The sequence below is a fragment of the Dipodomys merriami genome, unplaced genomic scaffold (genome assembly GCF_024711535.1).
Source record: "Dipodomys merriami isolate MVZ:Mamm:240054 unplaced genomic scaffold, mDipMer1.0.p SCAF_6, whole genome shotgun sequence".
Taxonomy (NCBI): domain Eukaryota; kingdom Metazoa; phylum Chordata; class Mammalia; order Rodentia; family Heteromyidae; genus Dipodomys; species Dipodomys merriami.
In genome coordinates this window covers 1,897,477-1,920,807 of record NW_027206179.1, presented here as the reverse complement: position 1 = coordinate 1,920,807, position 23,331 = coordinate 1,897,477, and the positions used below count along the sequence as shown (strand labels likewise).

At 49.3% G+C, this 23,331-nt stretch overlaps 2 protein-coding genes across 5 annotated transcripts; both read left to right on the top strand.

Annotated features, from left to right (window-relative positions):
• Positions 1-1,746: 1,746 nt before the first annotated feature.
• Positions 1,747-8,042, top strand: LOC138813836 (zinc finger protein 426-like). Its single transcript, XM_070002325.1, has 5 exons — positions 1,747-1,995; positions 2,590-2,631; positions 3,415-3,541; positions 4,034-4,114; positions 6,293-8,042. Exons 2-5 carry the CDS (start codon positions 2,599-2,601, stop codon positions 6,358-6,360), a joined length of 309 nt encoding a protein of 102 aa, XP_069858426.1. The 5' UTR covers positions 1,747-1,995; positions 2,590-2,598; the 3' UTR covers positions 6,361-8,042.
• A 1,362-nt stretch (positions 8,043-9,404) lies between these two features.
• LOC138813835 (zinc finger protein 778-like) lies at positions 9,405-22,771 on the top strand. Of its 4 annotated transcripts, none has more exons than XM_070002322.1 (7): positions 9,405-9,563; positions 10,585-10,719; positions 12,233-12,311; positions 14,082-14,208; positions 16,669-16,746; positions 18,219-18,301; positions 20,236-22,771. In XM_070002322.1, exons 3-7 carry the CDS (start codon positions 12,279-12,281, stop codon positions 21,547-21,549), a joined length of 1,635 nt encoding a protein of 544 aa, XP_069858423.1. In that variant the 5' UTR covers positions 9,405-9,563; positions 10,585-10,719; positions 12,233-12,278; the 3' UTR covers positions 21,550-22,771. The 4 variants fall into 4 exon arrangements, with proteins under 4 accessions (XP_069858423.1, XP_069858422.1, XP_069858424.1 ...); XM_070002321.1 differs by lacking the exon at positions 9,405-9,563 and adding an exon at positions 9,776-9,908; XM_070002323.1 differs by lacking the exon at positions 9,405-9,563 and adding an exon at positions 9,776-9,923.
• Positions 22,772-23,331: the final 560 nt, after the last annotated feature.

The window sequence follows — 23,331 nt, the reverse complement described above, 5'->3', positions numbered from 1 at the left end:
ATTCACTTGGCTCTGAAGTCCATAGCAGAAAACTGAGCTAGAGCGCCACCTAATGTCAGCACAGCAGCAATAACTCCAAGTCAAATGCAAAGAGAACCTTGGAGGAAATGAATGAATGATGTGCTCCTCTCCCGGGTCTTGCTGACCTGTGACCTGTGCAGACACTGTCCTATCTTAGGAGTTGTGCTGCAGTCTGTCACTTAGAATAGCTAAATGGCACCGTGCTGCAAGATGGAGTCTGGATAGGAATCAGAGGACCTGTCCCATTCCTAAATCAATGAACTTCCCCAAATTGAAGTGCTTTTTCTTTTTTCTTTTCTTTTTTTTAGCTTTTTTTTTCCTTTTCTTTTTTTGTCGGTTGTGGGGCTTGGGCACTGTCCCTGAGCTTTTTGCACTCAAGGCTGGCACTCTACCACTTGAGCCACAGCTCCACTTCACACTTTACTTGGAAGTTTAGTGGAGGTAAGAGTCTCACAGACTTTCCTGCCTGGCCTGGCTTCGAACCGTGATCCTTAGATCTCAGCCTCCTGAACCACTAGGAATACGCTCGTGAGCTCACCGGACTAGGTGCTGCTTTAAATGTGAGGTTTTCCTTCAGTCACCTACTTTTGATTCTGTGGAGTCCTCCAGAGCCGCTGTATGCATCCTGCCCAACCTTCCCTGAGCGTAGACTACAAGATCTGCAAGCACTCTACCATGTATGTATTCCTGAGACCTACATGGGCCCCGCCCACCTCTGGCCACGCCCAGACATGACCCCACCCATATGCGGTCTGTGTCCCATATCTGGCCCCACCTCCAATTTGGACAGCTCCCAGCTCCACCGGCAACTTCCCCATGGAAGACATAGCCCTGCCCTATCCCTATATGAACCACGTCCCACCTCTGGCCCCCCCCCCCCCCCCCCCGTCACGTATAGACCCCACCCCCAGGGTAACCCCGCCCCCGAGTAACCCCGCCTTCTATGTGGGCCCTCCCTCGTGGGAATCCTGCCTTGCCTCTGGCCCCGCCCACATGCGTGAGCCACGCCCCCGACTCGTACCGCCCCTGTATTTCCTATGGCCCCCGCCTGCTCATAGCCCCGCCTCTCCTGCTAGCCCCGCCTTCAGTGTAGCACCTGTTCCGCCCTTATTCCCATCGGGTAGGTCTGAAGTTTAAACCTCATCCTCTGAGTCTATTTCCGTACGGACCCAGAGCCAAAGCGCGCCAGAACCGAGTCAGTTCTTCCCCTTTACTCCAAGGCAGAGGAACCGCAGGCCCTGGCCCCGCCCCGCTGCGGGCCCCGCCTCCGGAAGTGACGTCGCAGCCCCCGCCGCGGCTGCACCTGTCACGGCGCGCTCGCGTGCGCCGTTAGCGGTGTCAGTTACTGCTTGAAAGCGCGCGTGTGACTCGCAGAGACGAAGCGACGCAGGACACGTCTGGCCGCGGAACCTCGACCTCGGGGGACAGGCCTGGCCCGGTGCTGATGGAGACCGCGCGGGCGGTGGGGAGGTGGGGTGCTCCCGTTCCCTGGGATCCGCATTGGAAAAGCCTCCAAAGCACCATGGCGGATTTTTGTTTGCCGAACACTTTTCACCGCTCGGATCACGGTGACAGCGGCCCAGCCGTCCGGCCTTGCGTTTCGGTGAGCACCGGTGCAAGGTGGTCGGCGGGGGTCTCCCCTGCAAGCAGGCGGCCCAGCCGGGACCCTGGCGTGGAGGGCCCTCCGTTCATCCTGCTGCACTGCATCAAGGCGGGAAAATTAAAGAGCTGTCTTGGGTGCCAGCGGGCCGAGCTTCTCGCTGAATGCTCTCTATCCTCCGGTGCTGGGATTTGAACTCCGGACCTGGGCACTGTCCCTTAGCTCTTTGACTCAAAGCTGGTGCTCTGCCACTTGAACCAAAACCCCACTTCGGGATTTTTGCTGGTTAATCGGAGCTAAGAGTCTCACGGACATTCCTCTCTGGCTGGCTACAAACGGTGATCCTCAGATCCTCAGAGTAACTAGAATGACAGGTATGAGACATTGACGTTGATGTTTCTTTTGGAGGGAAAAAAAAAAATACATCCCCACTCTCCCCCAACCTCTCAATAACAGAATCTAGTGTTCTGAGCCCAAGCAGTTTCCCAGGCTTAGTTCTTGTTGGAGCCACTGAGCTGACTACAGAAGTCAGAAGTCAGGCCTGGAACATGTGTTTCCAGGAGAAATGCTACCCCAGTGTGTGGCATTACATACCTATAATCTCAAATCATTCCCAGCACTTTGAGGACCAAGCTCCAGACTACAGTGAGACCCTGTCTCCAAAGCAAACAAACAAACAAGCACTGCATAATCCATGAGATTTGGCATCAGGACACATGAGTCACATCTCCTGGCTCTGCAGCCTTCTTACCTGTAAAGTGAAGCTGGGTACACTTTCTCCAGTGGGCAACATAGCCCCCATGCCCACACCTATCTCTAGCTGAGACAGGACTACCCTGGCATAGATGGGCAGTAGTGTGTATGTGCCGGATCACAGGATGCCTTACTCAGAAGGAATGGTTTTCTAGCCCTGCGTGTGTAGGAATTATGGCGGGCTCTGGGTTCTCAGGTCTCCTTTCTTTTTGTAGAGGGAAAGGATGCTGACTGGCTTCCCAGCACATTACTATCAGGTATGTAGAAACTGACCTGCATCATTTCATACTTTGTCACACATAGACAAATTTCCTTTGAGGAAGCCTTGATCTCTACAGCTTATTTGTCTGTGTCTGTGTCTGTGTGTGTCTGTCCTGGAGCTTGAACTCAGGGCCTAGGCACTGTCCCTGACCTTCTTTTGCTCAAGGCTAGCATTCTACTACTTGAACCACAGCACTACATTTTTTTTCTGTGATTTAATTGAAGAGTCTCACAGACTTTCCTGCCCATGCTGACTTCAAACCACAATCCTAAGATTTTAGACTCCTGAGTAGCTAGGATTATAGACATGAGCCATCAACACCCAGCTCCTACAGTGGCTCATGACTGTAATCCTAGCTACTCAAGAAGATGAGGTTTGTGGTTCAAAGCCAGCCTGAGCAGGAAAGCCAACCACCAAAACCCTGTCCTAGTTAACCACCAAAAATAAATAAACCAGAAGTGGAGATGTGACTCCCTAGCCTTGAGCAAAACAGCTCAGGGGCAGCTCCTTGAGTTCAAGCCCCAGGACTGGCACCAAAAAAAAAAAAAAAAAAACAAAGGAGCACTGCACTGGTTGGTTGTAATAGAGGAATTCATGATCAAAGGGTTCCCAGCCCCCATATCTGGAGCAGATGGACAGGAAGCTGGGGGTGGACGCAGGATAGAGCCCCTGTCCTCCCTGAGCCCAAACCCTAGGGCTGACAGTGGGATGTCATTTTCAATGCGGGGATGGTGTTGTTGCTTGTGCTTGAGGCTGGTGTGTATGTGTGACTGTTTAGGATTTGATGACCTTTGAGGATGTGGCCGTGGGCTTCCTCCAGGAGGAAGGGAACTTACTGGATCGAGCTTACAGAGATCTGTACAGAGAGGTGATGCTGAAGACCTACAAGAACTTGGCCTCCCTTGGTAAGACTCCATCCTGCCTGAGGCCTCTTGGGGTAAGGGAAGGAAAGTTCATGAAACTCTTATCCCCAACTGGCCACCAAAAAGCCAGAAACAGAGCTATGGCTGAAGTGGTAGAGTGCTAGCCTTGAGCAAAAAGACTTAGGGATAGTGGAGGCTTGGATTCAAGCCACAGGACCACCACACAAAAAAAGGAAGTGTTAGTTTTGTTTTGAAACTGTGTAATAACCACTACTTTTTGGTTTCAGAGAATTGGAGAAAGTGGAGGGGTGGAGGGGGCGGTGATATGAGCTGATATGGAGGTTGGAGATGTGGCTCTGTTGGTAGAGCACTAGCCAATGAGCAAAAGCAACAGGTACTGAGCTTGAGTCCTCAGACCTAAAGCTCAAGTCTCAGACCTAAAAAAGAGGTAAAGCTTGCTACTTTAAGTAGAATAGACACCTCTGACTTATACTGGGTCATCTACTCTCTTGCCTGAACTTTTCCCATGCATAGGATGTCAGCCCACCAAACCCAGTCTGATCTCCTGGCTGGAAGATGAAGACATGGGGACAGTACAGAGGGGACATCTACCAGGTGACCATGGAAGAAATGGGACACAGAAGATTAAGGCTGTTAAATCTGGCATGGTGAGGTGCACCTGTAATCCCAGCTGCTCAGGAAGCAGAGGCAGGAGGATTGAGAGAGTTCAAGGACAGCCTGAGAGTGAGACCCTAATGTCCAAACAAAGGACAGGTTATGGCTCGAGTGGTAGAGTGCTTGCCTAGCACATGCAGCGTCCTGAACCAGTCCCCAGTACCCACCCTACTATATTTGGAGATATATATAATCTCCAAGTCATTTGTCTGACACGTTAGGGTATCTTCAGCTTTCCATTGTTCCTTGCTTTCTGTCTACTCAGACTTTCCTCTACTCTTGCTAAACAAACCCAAGCCAGTAGCTCATATCTATAATCCTAGCTCCTCAGGAGGCTGAGATCTGGTAAATGAACCTTCTCACATTCTCTTCGAAATTCCCTGAAGAGTGTTAGGAGGCTTTGTGAGTTCGTGTGTGGTTATTGGGACTTGAGGATTACGTGAACACGCACGTGCATATCTTACAAGCATACGGCTTCTCGCCAGTGTGGGTCCTCTGGTGCAAGATTGGAGCAGTGGGCAAAGGCCTTGAAGCCACACTGCTGGCATCGGTAGCACTGTAGGCCTTCTGCATGCCTCACACTTAAAGGGTTTCTCTCCGACTTGAGTTCTTAGGTGCTCAATGAGACATAAAAAATAAAAACCTAAGCCGGGCGCTGGTGGCTCACGCCTGTAATCCTAGCTACTCAGGAGGCTGAGATCTGAGGATCGCGGTTCAAAGCCAGCCCGGGCAGGAGAGACCGTGAGACTCCTATCTCCAATAAACCACCAGAAAACCGGAAGTGGCGCTGTAGCTCAAGTGGTAGAGCGCTCGCCTTGAGCTGAAGAGCTGAGGGACAGCGCCCAGGCCCAGAGTTCAAGCCCCACGACTGACAAAAAAATAAAAAAATAAAAATAAAAAATAAAAACCTGGTGAAGGCTCTGCCCCATTGCTTGCAGAGGAAAAGCTTCCTTCCCATGTGCTTTCTGGTATGGGCCACGAGACAGGTGGACGTGGTGAAGGCTTTCCCACACTCCTTATACGCATAGGCTTGTGTGCACTGTGAGTGCGCATGTGCCAGGAGAGACCCCCAGTACTGAGCGAAGGCTTTGCCGCTCTTGGGGCCTGTGTGGGCCTCTCCCCAGTGTGGGTTCGCACGTACTTGCCCAGATAAGCGGGGTCTCGGGAACGCTTTGCACACAGCTCACATCTGTAGGGGGGCTCCACGCAGAGGCTGGCCACGTGCACGGCAAAGTCCATGGAGAGGAGGAAGGGGCCCCCACTGCCACTCCATCCACACAGCTTGTCTTCACCCTGAGCTTCCACGAGGGCCTGGACAGGGATGGCCAGGCAAAGGCGTGCCCACTTCCCCTGTGTCCTGAGGTTCTTCTCGCAGGCAGGCAGTTCTCTGGTACTTTTGGGGTGGGGATGAGGGTTTCTGGTTATCAGCAAGTGCAGAGAGCATCTCTGCAGTAGAGGTTTTCACCTGCAGGGTGAGGAAGGCTTTTCCACCTGGATTGGGCTCACAATTGTTCCCTGCAGCTGGAGTTCTCTTGTCTAGGTGCTCGCAGGCATGCAGTTGAGTAGCTTGGCTGCCACTTCCTGTTGATAAGATGATGAGGGAAGGTTAAAGCATGTGATTGGACGATGGTAATGACCTTGAGGACTTTCAGTATGACTTTCAGCATGGTGTTACATTTGTGCAGCTCTGTGACAAAAGTCACAGAAACAACACAATGGTCAGAGCATCTCCTGGTGTCTCCCTTGGGGAAACACTGCTTCTCTCACCTAGTTTTTTTGTTTTGTTTTGTTTTTGTTTTGTTTTTTTGTTTTGCTAGTTCTGGGGCTTCTACTCAGGGCCTGGGCAGTGTCCCTGAGTTTGTGTTGCTCAAGGCTAGCACTCTCCTGCTTGAGCCACAGTGCCACTTCCAGCTTTTTCTGTGTATGTGGTACTGAGGAATTGAACCCAGGGCTTTATGCATGCTAGGCAAGCAGTCTACCACTAAGCCACATTCCCAGTCCTCACCTAGCTCCTGTTTGGGCTGATTTCCTAAAATGGAACTATCTGTGGTTTTCTGAGTATAAATAAACAAACAGGAGACATTCTTCCTTGATCTTACCATCTGTATCCTGCTGCAGGCTTGTCCCTTCTAAAGCTCCTGTGCATGTGTGGACTCACTGGTACTAAGTGGTTTTTCATATTCTGAAGACACACTGGAAAATGGAATTAAGATTTGCATAAAGAAATGGCCAAGGCCCAGAGTTCAAGACCCACGAACGACGAAAAAGGAAAGAGAAAGAAATGGCCAAAGCTGGGCACTGGTAGCTCATGCTGCAATCCCACCTACTGAGGAGGATTGGATCTGAGGATCACAGTTCAAAGCCAGCCTAGGCAGGAAAGTCCATGAGACTCTTACCTCTAACTGATTACCAAAATGCTGGAAGTGAAGCTGTGGGCCAAGTAGTAAAGAGAGCATCGGCCTTGAGCAAAAAAGCTCAGGAAAAAACAGCTGGGTGTCTTCAAGCCATAGGAGTAGGGGGAAAACAAACAAAATGAAAAACCAGCTGCAGGAGTTAAAATGACAAAACTGATTTGTATTTGTTTTCAAATTAAATTTTTTTTTTGGTCAGTCCTGTGGCTTGAACTCAGCCTGGGCGCTGTCTCTGAGCTCTTCAGCTCAAGGCTAGCGCTCTACCACTTGAGCCACAGCACCCACTTCTGGCTTTTTCTGTTTATGTGGTGCTGAGGAATCGAACCCAGGGCCTCTTACATGTGAGGCAAGCTCTCTACCACTGAGCCACCTTCCCAGCCCCTAAAAAAATTTTAAGCAATTTTTTTATTGTGATTGATTACATGAATTTCACAAATTTCACAGTATTGTGATACTTAAAGTATCACAGACAGTGATACTTAAAGTCACAAACACATTCTAACCTTCATGGGGAAAATTGTCTTTTCATGGTCTATGAAGTTTATGAGTTCTATGAACTTTGAAAATACAGTTAATTCTTCCACATGGAGTGATATGTACATTTCTTTCCTTTTGCGCTGTGTCAGCTGTTCCCTCTTTCCCGCTCATTCCCTCCCTCCTATCACTGCCATTGAGTTGCTTAGTTTTGTTTTTGTTTTTGTTTTTTTTTTATCAATGTCCAATGCAGCTGATGGGTCCCACTGTTATATGTTTTCCAGTTTCCCTCTGTTTCTGTGTCCTCTTTCTAGTTTCCCTCCAATGTGCACAAACACACACACACACATACACCATATATGTAGTCATCAGCATGGTGTCATTTAGTAATGATTCGACCAAGTGAGTGGAGGTCCTTTGTTTCTCCAGTCTTGTTTACTTTGTCATATCTCCTTATTTGGATTTAATAGCCACTTATCAGGGAGACCATATGCTGTTTGTCTCTTTGCTCTTGGCTTACCTCACTCAACATGATTTCTTCCAGGTCCATCCATTTCCCTGTGAATGCCATTATTTTGTCCTTTCTAGTGGCTGCATAATATTCCATTGTATATAGGTACCACAACTTTTGGATCCATTAATCTGTAGTGGGGCATCTGGGTTGTTTCCATATCCTGGCTATTGTAAACAGGGCTGCAATAAACATGGAGGTGCATGTGTCCTTGTATCCTTGTTCCTGTTGTTCAAGATCCTAAAAATGTTTTTTATGGTACTTTTAGGGCTTGAACTCAGAGTCTGAACAAAGTCCTTTAGCTTTTTTCTCTCAAGGCTAGTGTTCTACCACTTCAGCCACAGTTTGACTTCTGGCTTTTTGCTGGTTAAGTGGAGATAAAGAGTCCCATGAATTTTCCTGCACAGGCTGCTGGCTTTCAGCCTCAATTGACCTGACCCATCCAGGAGGATCCATACAGGAGAGCACCCCTATAGATACCAGGAGTGTGGCTTCAAGGCCTTTGCCCACTGCTCCAATCTTGCACCAGAGGACCCACACTGGCGAGAAGCCGCATGCATGTAAGATATGCACGCGTGTGTTCATATATTCCTCACGTTGCAATAACCACATACCAATTCACAAAGCCTCCTGACACTCTCCAGGGAATTTCAAGACTGTGAGAAGGTTCATTTACCACATTCTTTGTGCTCTTGTTGGTCATGGGGCTTGAACTTGGGGCCTAGGCTCTGTCCCTGAACACTTTTGCTCCAGGTGAGTGCCCTACCACTTTGAGCCACAGCTCCACTTCTGGTTTTCTGGTGGTTCATTGGAGATAAAGACTCTCATGGCTTTTCCTGCACAGGCTGGCTTCAAACGATGATCCTCAGATCTCAGCTTCCTCAGTAGCTAGGATGACACTGGTGAGTCACTAGTGCCCAGCTATTTACCATATTCTTGATGGGTTCCATGCTATGCTCCCCTGGTGAACAGAGGGGCAGGGCTGTCAGGGACTGACTATGTCATCCTGGAAAGAAGCCTAGGGAATGAATGTCAGGCCACAGAGACCTGGCAAGCTCACTGGTGATGCTGGTTCCTGCAGTTGTGTGCCATTGAGAAAAGTTCCACCTTGTTCCTTCAGCAAGGCTGCTGTGTTGCTTCTGCTCAGGTGTTGAGCAGCACAGCACTCTATTCTGACTACACCTTGTTTTTGTAGTCAAGATGTGATGTGATGTATAGATATTTGACAGTTCAAAGAACTGTCCTCTGTTGTTTGAGCATCATTGGGTTAACTGTCACTGAGTAAAGTTCTCTCTGTATTTAAAATGTGTGTGTGTGGTGAAAAGCAGCGTAAGAAAAAGGATGAAATAAAATGTAGTTTATTTTCAAATTTATTTATTTATGGCAGTACTGAAGTTTAATTTTTAGGCCTGCTCAACGTTCAGCCTCAGGACCAGCACTAAAATAAAAATAAAAAACCTAGAAACGGATAGACCTGTAGATCAAGTGAAGCATTGGTTGGCTTAACAACAGAGAGGTCTAAGAACATGGGCAGTTAGGGAAAAATCTTTTCTGGGCATCTCTTAAGAGCAAGTCCTCACTCCTCGGGGGGGGGGGGGGGCCCCCCCCCGCCCCGCCCCGCCCCGCCCCGGGCATGGACTCCGCCTTGCCTCAGGCCCCGCCCCCAGGGAGACCCCGCCTCCGCCCCGCCCCAAGCGCGGGCTCCACCCCAGGGGGGTGGGCTCCGCGTGGCTCCGCCCCCGGGACGTAGCCACGCCCTCGAGGGCCCCGCCCCCGACCTCTGGCAATTTTGTCTTCCAAAGTCCATTTGGAGCCTTTCCAAAGATAACAGGCTACGAGTCCCCAGGGGCTGAGTCCCGAACGCCACGGGCTCCACGCGTGGGGCCGGAAGCGGAAGTGACGTCAGCGACCCGCGGGTTCTTTGCCGGCGGCGCTGGCTGCGCTCGGCGGTCCCGAGCACCCTCTCTTCATGGTGGGTGCGTCCCTCACTTGGGTAAGTTCCAGATGTGCTGGGGGGCCGCGGAGGTGGCGGCATGCGGACCCCACAGAGGCCTGCTTCCACCCGGGCGCGCGCGGCCCTGTCAGGTCCTCGGGGGAGCGGGCGGGAAGTGTCCCGGCTGCCGGGCTCGGGGCTTCGTCCACGGGGCTCCTGTCGTCATCCAGCGGCGACCGAGTGCGTCAGAAACGTGCGCCCGAACACAGCGACCGGGTTGATGGGTTCGTTGTTTTTCACGACATACCAGCGAGAAAGTTGAATTCGCAACTGAGGTCCAGTGACAGATGAAATGCCTAAAATACACTGGCGACAACAGGCTGCAAATCTCTCAGAAATACCTATGTATATATAATATACGTGCGTGCATGCGTGTATATATACATGTTACGTGGCGGGCATGTACCTTAGTGGTAGGAGGCTGCTGGCCTAGCATTAAGCCCCGGGTGTCAGAATTTCTTGGTTAACACATCAGTTTTGTTGGGGTTAAACTTTTTCTTCCACAGCACTGGATTTGAACTCAGGGATGTTGGCATGCTAAGCAAGTGCACTACCACTTGAGCCATGCCTCCAGTTCTGATTTCATTGGCATTGATTTGCCTAGTACTGTTGACTTAATAGGGTATTCGTGGCCATTGGCTACCACAGGTACGCGTGTGTTTATGTGTATGCTTGAACTCGTCCTGGGTGCCGTCCCTGAGTTTTCTCAAGGCTGCCACTCTACTGCTTGAGCCACAGCTCCACTGCTAGCTTTTTGGTGGTTAATTGGAGATTAGAGTCTCATGGGCTTTCGTGCCCTGGCTTTGAACTTCAGTCCTCAGATCTCAACCTCCTAAGGAGCTAGGATTACAGGCTTGAGCCCTGATGTTTAGCTGTGGTAATTTTTTAATCTGTTATGTGTCAGTCTGTGCCTTTGTGCTGGACAGATGGTGGTTTAATTTCACAAATAAGTAGGAGAGTTGGGCCAGGCACCCGTGGCTCACCCCTGTAATCCTTGCTACTTAGAGCCTCATCTCCACAGGTCCCTTTCAGAAGCTTCCAAAGCCACCTCTCTGCGTTGTTTCCTACAAGGAAAGGAATTTCCAGTGCTTGGTGAGGCTGACTCCATTCCCTGCTTCCTCCCATCTCGCAGACATATTGATCCCAGTGAATTCAGGTGAGCAGGTGTAAAGTGGTTCAAAATTCTCTTCCTCCTCCTCCCTCCCCCCCCTCCTCTTCCTCTTCCGTGTATCTGTCCTAGAGCTTGAACTTAGGGTACTATCGTTTAGCTTTTTTGCTTAAGACCAGAGTGCTACCACTTGAGCTACAGCTACAGCTCCACTTCAGGCTTTTTGCTGGTTAATTGAAGATAAGAGTCTCACACACTTTCCTGCCCAGGCTGGCTTCATTCTAGTTGATTCTCTGATCTCAGTTGATTCTCTGATTACAGTTCTGAGTCACTTGGTGCCCCACTGTAGACATATTTTCGTGACTATTTCAGGAATTGGCTCAAGTGACAGAGTGCTAGCCTTGAGTGAAAAAGCTAAGGGACAGCACTCAGCCTCTGAGTTGAAGCCCCAGTACTGGCATACAGAAAAAGAAGGAAGGAAGGGGGGGAGAAAAGGGAAAAGGAAGGGAAGGGGAAAGGGAAGATTGGCTTTGGATTTCAGGGGTCCAGACATGAACACTTGGCTCTGTTTTTTCTGGGGCTTGGGGTGATACAATAACATGATGAGCAGCTCATGGAACGACAAAGCTCACCTCGTGGTGGCCAGGGACAGAGAGCAGAAGGGGTCAGAAAATTACACCCTTCAAGAACACGCCCCAGTGACTTACTTTCTCCAAGGAGACAAACCAGACATTTCCACCACCTCCTAGTATAGGAATCCATCAATGCATTGAGCCATTCAGAAAGTTCCAGACCCACTCCCCTTTCCAAAGTCCTGGGGGACCAAGTCTTCAGTACATATGAGCTTACGAATGTTTCAGGCCCAACTGGTAAGTGACCTTGTATAGGACTATCCCAAGTATGTGTGTTTTGAAAAAAGATGTTACCACTGGAGGTGTGGCTCAAGTGGCAGTGTGCCTGCCTAGTGAGCAAGATGGGGGGATGAGAGTTCAATCCCCAATGCCACTAAAAATAAGAAAGAGGAGCTAGACACTGGTGGCTCATGCCTATACTCCTAGCTAATTAGAGGGCTGAGATTTGAGGATCACAGGTTGAGATTGGAGGATTGCAGTTCAAAGCCAGCCCAAGCAGGAAAGTCTGTGAGACTTTATCTCCAATTAACCACAAAAAGGCAAAAGTGGAACACTAGCCTTGAGAGAAAAAAAAACAAAACGAAATTCAGGGATAGCAAGCAAGCCCAGAGTTCAAGCCTCAGGACCAGAAAAAGAAAAGAAAAGAGGTCCTATATTATTATTGTGATGATAGCCCCGGTGGAATATAGTGTTACATCTGACCAGAGATTTCCTTACCAGTAAAGTGAGACTAGTGCACTTTTCCCCAGTGGACAGCACAGCCCCTGAGCCCTCACCCAGTTCTAGGTGAGACAGGACTTCCCTGGCATGGATAAGCAGTAGTGTGTGTGTGTGCATGTGTGTGCTAGGATGGAATGGTTCCTAGCCATGCAGGTGTAGGAATTATGATGAGCTCTGTGTTCTCAGGCCTCCTATCTCTTTTCTTCCAGGTGGTCGTCTTTCTAGAGGCCTGAAGAAAAGGCAAAGGTGGAGAGGATGGTAGCTGATTGCCTGACACATTGCTACGAGGTATGCAGAGAAAGCACCACGATGCCATGCCCTTGCTAGGAACACATTGGCCTTCTAGGCAGGCGGGGCTCCAGAGCTTTCTCCCACTCAGGCTAGTGCTCGATCACTTGAGCCAGGCTTCAGTTCCAACTCCAGAGCTTCTAAAGCTAGTAGAGAGCCCCACTCAAAGACTGAGCTCCCAGGACAGTCACCTCAGGAAACAGCATCTCTCCTCATGGTGGGCTAATGCCTGAAAATCATGCCAGGACCTCAGTAATTCTGAAGTAGTCATAGCCCTTATGGCACAAGTGCACATTTGCTATGTTGCCAAGTGCTTTGTTCAATTAAGAAACACAGAGTGGGAAGTGGCGCCTGTAGCTCAAGTGGTAGAGCGCTTGCCTTGAGCTGAAGACATAAGGGACAACGCCCAGGCCCAGAGTTCAAGCCCCACGACCGACAAAAAAAAAAAAAAGAAACACAGAGTGAAGCCAGGCGCCGGTGGCTCACGCTTGTAATCCTAGCTACTTAGGAGGCTGAGATCTGAGGATCATGGTTCAAAGCCAGCCCAGGCAGGAAAGTTTGTGAGACTCGTATCTCCAATAAACCACTCAGAAAGCCAGAAGTGGGGGCTGGGAAGGTGGCTCAGTGGTAGAGCGCTTGCCTTGCATGCCTGAGGCCCTGGGTTCGATTCCTCAGCACCACATAAGCAAAAAGAAAAAAGCCGGAAGTGGCGCTGTGGCTCAAGTGTTAGAGCGCTAGCCTTGAGCTGAAGAGCTGAGGGACAGCACCCAGGCCCAGAGTTCAGGCCCCACGACCAGACCAAAAAAAAAAAAAAAGAAAGAAAAAAGAAAACCAGAAGTGGTGCTGTGGCTCAAGTGGTAGAGCTCTCGCCTTGAGCTGAAGAGCAGAGGGACAGCACCCAGGCCCAGAGTTGAAACTGCACAACCAATAAAAAAAAAAGAAAAAGAAAAGAAAAAAAAAAACGGAGTGTCCATTTCTTTTTTCTTTACATAGTTGTACAAAGCAATTGCCATTCAACAAAGCAGTTTATGAATACAATACATCTTGACCAATGTCACCCCAAGTGTCCTTATCTTGAGTATTTATTCAACAATTTATCCAGTGCATGTGCAGGAATGTTAAACTATAATTTACAGGAGGGGGGCTCTGGTCCAGTGGTTAGAGGAGTTCATGACCAAAAGGGTGCCAGGCACCAGTAGCTCACACCTGTAATCCTAGCCACTCAGGAAGCTAAGATCTGAGAATCATGGTTCAAAGCCCAAGCAGAAAAGTTTCCATGAGGGGCTGGGAAGGTGGCTCAGTGGTAGAGCATTTGCATTGCATGCCTGAGGCCCTGGGTTTGATTCCTCAGCACCACATAAGCAAAAAGAAAAAAGCCGGAAGTGGCGCTGTGGCTCAAGTGGTAGAGCGCTAGCCTTGAGCTGAAGAGCTGAAGGATAGCACCCAGGCCCAGAGTTCAGGCCCCACGACCGGACCCCCCCCCAAAAAAAAGTTTCTATAAGATTCTCATCTCCAATTAACCACTCAAAAATGAGAAGTGGGACGATGGCTCAAGCCTTGAGCACCAAGAAGCTCAGGGACAATACCCAGGCCCTGAGCTCAAGCCCCATAACTGACAAAAAAAAAAAAGGTCACTAGCCCCCACGACTGGAGCAGATAAACAGGAAGCTGGGTGTGGATTCAGGGCCAACTGGGATGTCATTTTCAATGTGGGGATGGTGCTGTTGTTGCTTGTGCCTGAGGCTGATGTGTGTGTGTGTGACTGTTTAGGACTCGGTGACCTTTGATGATGTGGCTGTGGGCTTCACCCAAGAGGAATGGATCTTACTGGATCGGGCTCACAGAGAGCTATACAGAGAGGTGATGCTGGAGACCTACCAGAACCTGGCCTCACTCGGTGAGACTCCATCCTGCCTAGGACTTCCTGGGGGAGGGCGCAGTCCCATGCTGGCTACACTGCAGGATCTCTGGGCTCCACTAAACACATTAGGAGGATGCATCCTGACACAGTACCTCTCTATCTGCAGGGATCTGTCCCAAGACCCCCAGGGGATTCCGACCACAATCTGGAGTGAGTCCTGTCCATAGAGTTTCCCAGGTGTTTCCAGGTGCTGCAGTAAAACCAGCACAAATTCCTTTTCCCTCTCCATAGTTCCACAGGTAGATTCCTTCCCACAGTTGATATGAGCAACCTTGGCAGATAATTTTTTTCCTCTCCTTTCTGAGAAGTCTAGAACTTTTCACCTAAGCAATTTAGGAGTTCTCTTTACCACTGATCACCACGATCACTACTGGGGGGAGGGTTACTTGAACTGCTGTGTAGCAATGAGTGATCTGTTGCAAGAAGGCTGCTGGGTGACTAACGTGCAGGTAGCATATACAGCATGGCAATTTGGACACACAGATGATTCATATCTGAGGTGTGACACAAAGGAAAACTGATCAAAAGTGTACCATTTAAAACTTTGGACTTTAGCCGGGTACCAGTGGCTCACGCCTGTAATCCTAGCTACTCAGGAGGCTGAGATCTAAGGATCGTGGTTCAAAGCCAGCCTGGGCAGGAACATCCGTGAGACTCTTATCTCCAATAAACCAGTAGAAAACTGGAAGTGGCACTGTGGCTCAAGTGGTAGAGCGCTCGCCTTGAGCTGAAGAGTGCAGGGACAGTGCCGAGGCCCAGAGTTCAAGCCCCACAACCGACCAAAAAACAAAAACAAAAAATTTTGGACTTGGGCTGGGAATATGGCTTAGTGGTAGAGTGCCTGCCTAGTGTGCATGAAGCTCTGGGTTCAACTCCTCAGTCCAAATAAAGAGTAGAAAAAGTGGGCTGGGAAGGTGGCTCAGTGGTAGAGTGCTTGCCTTGCATGCCTGAGGCCCCCTGGGTTCCATTCCTCAGCACCACATAAGCAAAAAGAAAAAATCCGGAAGTGGCGCTGTGGCTTATGTGGTAGAGCGCTAGCCTTGAGTTGAAGAGCTGAGGGACAGCACCCAGGCCCAGAGTTCAGGCCCCAGGACTGGCAAAAAAAAAAAAAAAGAAAGAAAGAAAAAAAAAACTTTGGAAGTTTTGTTTTCTTTTATCAGCTTGTGGGGCTTAAATTTAGGGCCTGGGTGCTATCCTGTTTTTTGATTAAGGCTAGTGCTATACCATTTTGAGCCACAGCACCACTTCTGATGTTCTGGTGGTTTATTGTAGATAAGACTCTCATGGACTTTCCTGCCTGCCGTGTCTTTGAATTGTGATCCTCAGATCTCAGCCTCCTAAGTCACTAGGATGACACCATGAGCCACTGACTCCCAGCACAAAGAAAATTTATATTTAATATTTTCTTGTAGGACAGAAAGCCAAATCATAGATATGCGGGCCTACCATTTACTTTGCTGTGATAATTCTCAAAATGCGGTCCCAGGTGACGTTACCTTTTTCCCATCAGAAATGTAAATCATTGCACTGGGGACGTAGCTTAGTGATAGAGCCCTTTCCTGAATGCACATAACGCAATCTCCAACAGTGCAAGAAAGAAAGAAAAAAAAAACTATAACTTAATGGCTTTCTCTTTTTACAGAATTAGCAATTGTGTGTAAATCCCATTTGTGTTGGCTCACCATCTAGATGACTCTGTACTACACTCCATAGCAATCATTGATCACTGCCAGTTTGTTTTCCAGAACAAAAACCTTTTCTTTGTTGCACTTTATTTTCTGTTTGTGGCTTGTTAATGGGTACTCAGTAGATGTTTGGGCTTCAGGATTGAGGAGTATTAAATCACAGGAAGAGGCAATATCAGCAATGTTTAGCGTATGAAGAATTCCAATGCCTCCATTAGAAGCATGGCTCCTTGCCAGGCACCAGTGGCTCATCCCTGTAGTCCTCATTATTCAGGAGTCTAAGATCTGAGGAGCCCAGTTTGAAGCCAATGTAGGCAGAAAAGCCCATGGGACTCTTATCTGCAATTAACCAGTAAAATGATGGAATGGCTCAAGTGGTAGAGCACCTGCCACAAGTGGAAAAATGCCAAACAAAAAAGTAGGCCCTGAGTTCGAGCTCATGTACACACACACACACACACCATACCAAAAAGCATAGCTCCTCAATTTGTCCTTAAGTGTAGGCCCTGAGTTTGAGCTCATGTACACACACACACACACACACACACACACACACACACACACACACACACACACACACACACACACACACACACACACACACACACACACACACACACACACACACACACACACACACACACACACACACACACACCATACCAAAAAGAAGCATAGCTCCTCAATTTGTCCTTAAGTGTATGGCTTTGGCTCCAACCTTCCCCATGAAAGCATATCTCCCCATGTACAGGACGTGAACCCATCAAACCCAGTCTGATCTCCTGGCTGGAAGAAGATCTGTGGCTTGTACAGAGCGGAGCCCTCCATGGTGAGTGTTTGGAAAGAACACGTTTAGTAGTATAGGGAGGAATCTTTTTCTTGGTTTTTTTTTTTTTTTTCCCTCCTGGTCCTTGACTTGAACTCAGGGCCTGAGCACTGTCCCTCAGCTCAAGACTAGTGTTCTACCACTTGAGACAAAACTCTGCTTCCTGCTTTTTGTGGTTTATTGGAGATAAAAGTCTCATGGGCTTTCCTGCCCAGGTTGGCTTCGAACCGTGACCCTCAGATCTCAGCCTCTTCAGTGGCTGGGATTACAACACCTAGCTAAGGGAGGAATCTTTTAAGACCTTTGAAGGGACAAGGCTTGGGCCACTGACCTGGGAAGGAGGGGAATCCTCAGCTTCTCCCATTCCTACTTCTGTCCACTGAGTCTTCCCTGTGATTGTCCAAGATATCTTGTCTTCTTCCTTTTTTAGCATTTTTTGTCCCATGTTCTTTGTCCAGATCTGTGCTCCTCGTCGTCCTGATAAAATTCTCCATCATCCATTTGAATTTTCAAAGGATCAGCTCATAATAAACTGCCAAAAACTATATTTGTGGCTCACACCTGTAATCCTAGCACTCAGGAAGCTGAGGTTGAGGATCATGATTCAAAACCAACTCAGGCAAGAAAGCTCTTTAGACTCTCATCTCCAATAAACTACTCAGAAAAGCTAGAAGTACAGCTGTGGCTCAAGAGGTAGAGCTCTAGCCTTGAACACAAAAGTTCAGGAAAAAGCTCTGAGTTCAAGCCTCAGGACTGACACACACAAAACAAAAACAAAAAAAATCCTTTGAGTCACATTCTTAACAATAGCCAATAACTGGCACGGTCAAAACACTTCTACTTTCCCTTTTTTCAGCCAGATGCAATTTGAAATCCTAGACAAGTTGGGCTCTATCATTTTTACTACAACATTTTTTGGGGGGGTCCAGTCGTCGGGCCTGAACTCTGGGCCTGGGTTCTGTCCCTCAGCTCTTCAGCTCAAGACTAGGACTAGCGCTCTACCACTTGGGGCTCTATCATTTTTTTTTAAATATTATTTTATTTGAGAACATACTGTACAGAGGGGCTACAATTACATGGGCAGGATAATGCATACATTTCTTTTTTTTTTTTTTTTTTTGGGTCCGGTCATGGGGCCTGAACTCTGGGCTTGGGCACTGTCCCTCAGCTCTTCAGCTCAAAGCTAGTGCTCTACCACTTGAGCCACAGTGCCACCTCCGGCTTTTTTCTTTTTGCTTTTGTGGTGCTGAGGAATCGAACCCAGGGCCTCAGGCATGCAAGGCAAGCGCTTTAACCACTGAGCCACCTTCCCAGCCCATGCATACATTTCTTACCAAGCATTGCAGCCTCCTCCTTTGTTTACCCTTCACCTCCCTTCCCAGCCTCCCCCCTCCCCCCACCGCTCTATCATTTTTAACTCTTGCAATTGACCATTTATCTCCAAACATTAATTTTTTTTTCTGTTTTATCTTCAGACTGGGAAATGCAACTTAACACTAAAGAGTCAACAGTTCAGGAGGACTCTTTGAGGAAACACACTTCCAGTGGGATACGAACAGTAAGATTAACAAGAGATAGTTGTTATTTTCTCACCCAAAATAATATTTTCAATTCCATTTTAGAAAAAATGTAGTATTCACTCAGCAGGGAGCAATGTGTCTGAGAAACACTCACACTACAATGAATTTGGGATGTCCCAAATTTACAAGGGGATGGAGAGCTTGGCTAAGTGGTAGAGTGCTTGCCTGTGTTTTGTCCTTAGTATTTAAAAACCATTGTAAGCCAGGCTCTTGTGGCTCACGCCTGTAATCCTAACTACTCAGGAGGCTGAGATATGAGGATTGTGGTTCAAAGCCAGCTGAGGCAGGAAAGTCTGTAAGATTTTATCTCCAGTTAACCACTAGAAAACCAGAAATGGCACTGTGGCTCAAGTGGTAGAGCACTGGCCTTAAGCTGAATAGCTCAGGGAAAGCACCCAAGCCTAGAGTTCAAACCTCACGAGTGACTACAACAACAACAAAAAACAATCTAGCTGCTGAGTGCCGTAATTCCAGAACTCGGAGGCTTTAATGGGAGGATCAAGAGTTCCAGGTCAGCCTGGGTAGAAAAGTACACAAATCCCCCATCTTCAAAACAATGAGTAAAAAGCTGAACTGAAGGTGTGGCTCATGCAGTAGAGCATCAGCCGTGAGTGAGCAAGCTGACCAACATCAAGGCACTGATTGCAAACTACAGTACTCCCATCCCCAAAACTTTTTTCCTTTTTTTTTTTCTGTCAGTTGTGGGGCCTGAACTCTGGACTTGGGCACTGTCCCTCAACTCTTCAGATCAAGGCTAGCACTCTACCACTTAAGCCACAATGCCATTTCTGGCTTTTTCTGTTAATATGATGCTGAGGAATTGAACCCAGAGCCTCATGCACGTAAGGCAAGCATTCTACCACTGAGCCATCTTCGCAGCCCCCCCCCCCATTTCGTCATACGTATACAAACCCACAGTTTAGACATCAGATTTTTCAAGCAATTTGTGAATACCTGTACAGCAGCTTTAAAATTAAAGCAGATTTAAAATTAAGGCCAGGTGTCATGGTTCAAAGCCAGCTTAGGAAATTTCCATGAAATTCATCTCCAATTCACCAGCAAAGAGCTGGAAATGGCTCAAATGATAGAGCACCAGCCATGAGCACAAAAGTTTAGGGACAGCGCTCAGGCCCTGAGTTTAATCCCCAGGACTGGCACACATACATACATACACACACACACACACAAACACACACACTAAAGCAGGTGGCTCAGAATTTGGGCGCCATTTTTGTGTGGCATCATTCCATGAGAAAGAATATTGTTGGGAAAATGTCATAAAAAGGCAAAAATTCTGAATCATGGTCTCAATGACATAGTTTATCATCCTTCTTGCATTATCAGCATGGAGGAAGCAATAGCACTGGGGAATCCAGAGGTTAATGAGGGAAAACCCTGACTTGCTTGGAGGAAATCAGCCGAAGGAGAATGAGAGACCAGAGAGAAATAACTGTCCCCTCGTGGGGAGGGGGCGGGGCGTCCCAGCAGGGTTCCCTGATAATCACGCTCTTGCCTCAGGTTTCAGTTCCTACCAGTGCCCGCCCCTGAGTACTCAAGATGGGTTCCAGGCGTGGCTCAGTGGTAGAGCCCCTGTCTCACAAATCCAAGGCCCTCAGTTCAAACCCCAATACCACCCATAAAGGAAAAAAAAAATCTTATTAAAACAGTCAAGAATTTTTCCATGGTTAGAACAAGATAGTTTGGGGTTCTTGTGTAAGGGTCCCCCATTCAACTCAAATGCACAGGGCAGGGAATGTGGGCCTGTCAATCAAAATGGCAAACCATCATCATCACCATCATCATCATCATCATCATCATCATCACCATCATCATCATCACTGTTCCGTCATCATGTCGGTAAACCCCTTAGTAAGTGTGAACATGTCTACCCTTTCTACCCTTTCTTCACCAGGCAGGAAGCCACCTCGCCCAGGCCCTCCGTGATCACGCGCAGGGCGGAGAAATCTTCAGTGAGCACTCGTATTTCAAGACACCCGTGAAGACACAGCACGCGTGGCCCCCGGCGGCCCCCGGCGGCCGCTCCAGCGAGGAGGCGGCGGCGCCCGTGCCCCTGCACGCCCTCCGCACCTACGCGTGCAAACTGTGCGGCAAGGCCTTCGGGCGCTCCTCCAACCTCAGCCGGCACATGCGCACGCACACGGGCGAGAAGCCGTACGAGTGCAAGGAGTGCCGCAAGGCCTTCACCACCTACTCGCGCCTGGTGGAGCACTTCCGGACGCACACGGGCGAGAAGCCCTACAAGTGCAAGGACTGCGGCAAGGCGTTCAGCAAGCGCTCGGGCCTCATCACGCACCTCCCCACGCACGCCTCGGACAAGCCGTACGCGTGCGAGCAGTGCGGGAAGGCCTTCGCCTCGGCCCCGCGCCTGGCGCAGCACACCCGCATCCACAGCGGCGAGAGGCCGTACATCTGCAAGGAGTGCGGCCGGGCCTTCCTCACCTCGTCCTACCTGCGCAACCACGTGGGCCGCACCCACAGCCGCGAGCGGCCCTACCTGTGCGGGGACTGCGGCAAGGCCTTCCACTCCTACTCCTACCTGCGCCGCCACGTGCGCATCCACAGCGGGGAGAGGCCCTACCTGTGCAAGGAGTGCGGCAAGGCCTTCCTCAACTCCTCCTACCTCCACAACCACGTGCGCAAAACGCACAGCGGCGAGAGGCCGCACATCTGCGGCGAGTGCGGGAAGGTCTTCCACGCCTCCTCCTACCTCCGCCGCCACGTGCGCACGCACAGCGGGGAGCGACCCTGCATCTGCAAGGAGTGCGGGAAAGCCTTCCTCAACGCCTCCTACCTGCGCAAGCACCTGAGCACGCACGCCGGGGACCGGCCCTACGGCTGCACCGAGTGCGGCAAGTCCTACAACCGATCGAACCTGCTGCACGACCACCTGAAAACGCACCTGGTGGAAAAGCCATTCGAGTGCGACGTGTGCGGGAAAGCCTTCCAGTACTTCTCATACCTCACCAAACACATCCGCATTCACACCGGCATCAAGCCCTACAAGTGTAAGTACTGCGGCAAAGACTTCACCACATCCTCCAGCCGCACGGAACACGTGCGGACCCACACCGGGGAGCGGCCCTACGAGTGCAAGGAGTGCGGCAAAGCCTTCAGCTCCTCCTCCAACCTCATCCACCATGGCAAGATCCACAGCAGAGAGAAACCCCTCGTTAGAGAAGTAAAAAAAAACTCCACTAGCTCCTAACTGAGCACTTACTAACTGACGCCAACAGCAATGGCTTGGGATGGAAGGAAGGCTGACAATCCTGTAGGAATTCTCATCTTACAACATCACACTGGAATGTTCCCTGGGCTTTCTGCCCAGGCTCTGGTGGTTCACACCTGGAGTCCCAGTTACTCAGGAGGCTGAAATCTGAGGGTCGCGGTTCAAAGCCAAACCAGGCAAGAAACGTCCATGAGACTCGTTGTCTCCAAAAAGCAAGAAAGCAAGCAAGCAAGCAAGAGAAAGAGAGAGAGAAATCTACTCCAGAAAAGCCAGACATGAAGCGGTAGCTCTAGTAGAGCACAAGCCTAGAGCAAAAAATAACTACAGATAAGGAATATGGGCCAGCGCTCAGTCAAGCCAGTTCACTTGAAAATATGAATTGAACCTGTGTTCTCACAGCTCCCCATGAATGTAAGCAAGAAAGCAGGAAATCCCTCACTTGTTTCCTGGGAAGTTATTAATTATAGGAAGTTATTAAATACAGTTATTAAATACCATGGAGGGAGAGAACGCTGATGTAAATAATAAGGTTGGATCATGGCTGTACAAGATATTTCCATCTTCCCTTGTGCTTTCAGTGGCAAAAACTGAAGGAAAGGAATAGTGGGAAATCCCTTTCATGGGGCATGAATCCTCCAGCTGACTCCGCCAAGAGATGACTCTAAGGGAAGTGGAATTTGCCCCCCACCCCCAATCAGTCCATCTGGATGGTGTTGGTGTTTTTGGACCATTTTTTTCCTTCTGTCCTGGTCTTTTTTTTTTTTTTTTTTTTTTTTTGCTAGTCCTAGGGCTTGAACTCAGGGCCCAAACCCTGTCCCTAAGCTGCTTTTGCTCAAGGCTAGCACTCTACCACTTGAGCCACAGTGCCACTTCTGGCTTTTTCTGTGTATGTGGTACTGAGGAATCGAACCCAGGGCTTCGTGTATGCTAGGCAATCACTCTACCACTAAGCCACATTCTCAGCCCTGTCCTGGTCACTCTGAGAGTGATGTGGCTTGCTTCCCGCAGCAACACCAGTCTATTCTGGTTGCCATGTCTTCTGGAGGGGAGGGGGCACAACTTGGTGGAAAGGACCTTAGGGTAGAAACGTGATGTGATTGCCCAATGTAGATCTCTGCCTGGGGTTGTCATTCTTTTGCACACCGTACTCCTATAGCAGTCAAGTTTGGCTGAGAATATAGCTTTCTGTGTTCTGGAAAAATGTCCATGTTACTCTTTCACATGTGGTCCTTTCAGATAAAGGTTGGGAGCAAGAGGAGGCATAAGGAGGGAGTGAGGGAATAGTGAGCAGTAGATCTGAGTGTGGAGGAGAGGTGGAACCCTCACTCCTGAGGTTGAGGGGTTCCCACAACACAAGCAGTACAGGGAGGGACCGTAAGGCCTGAGTTCCCTGTGTCACCTCTGCACTTGCTCTACAGATTGACGAAGCATCAACTTCACCCACAATCTGCTCTTCTCCACATGTTGTGGAGACAGAAAGGCTGCTAGAAACATGGCTTGTCAGGGTCCACGAGTGTGTGTGTGTGTGTGTGTGTGTGTGCGCGCGCGCGCGTGCGTGCGTGCTGGTCCTAGGACTTGAACTCAAGGCCTGGGCACTGTCCCTGAGCTTTTTGCTCATGGCTGGCACTCTACCACTTGAAGCCCACCCCCACTTCTGGCCTTTTTAGTGGTTCATTGGAGGTAAGAGTCTCCAGGACTTTCCTGTCTAGTTTTGACCTGTGATCATCAGATCTCAGCCTCCTGAATAGCTGAGATTATAGG

Bases quoted from the DNA above. Each gene is read 5' to 3' on its own strand.
- LOC138813836 (XM_070002325.1), top strand. From the start codon at position 2,599: ATGCTGACTGGCTTCCCAGCACATTACTATCAG. The intron at 3,542-4,033 runs GTAAGACTCCAT...TCCCATGCATAG, and splicing joins CAAGAACTTGGCCTCCCTTG to GATGTCAGCCCACCAAACCC. The intron at 4,115-6,292 runs GTGACCATGGAA...ATCCTGCTGCAG, and splicing joins ACAGAGGGGACATCTACCAG to GCTTGTCCCTTCTAAAGCTC.
- LOC138813835 (XM_070002322.1), top strand. From the start codon at position 12,279: ATGGTAGCTGATTGCCTGACACATTGCTACGAG. The intron at 14,209-16,668 runs GTGAGACTCCAT...CCCCATGTACAG, and splicing joins CCAGAACCTGGCCTCACTCG to GACGTGAACCCATCAAACCC. The intron at 18,302-20,235 runs GTAAGATTAACA...TTTCTTCACCAG, and splicing joins CTTCCAGTGGGATACGAACA to GCAGGAAGCCACCTCGCCCA.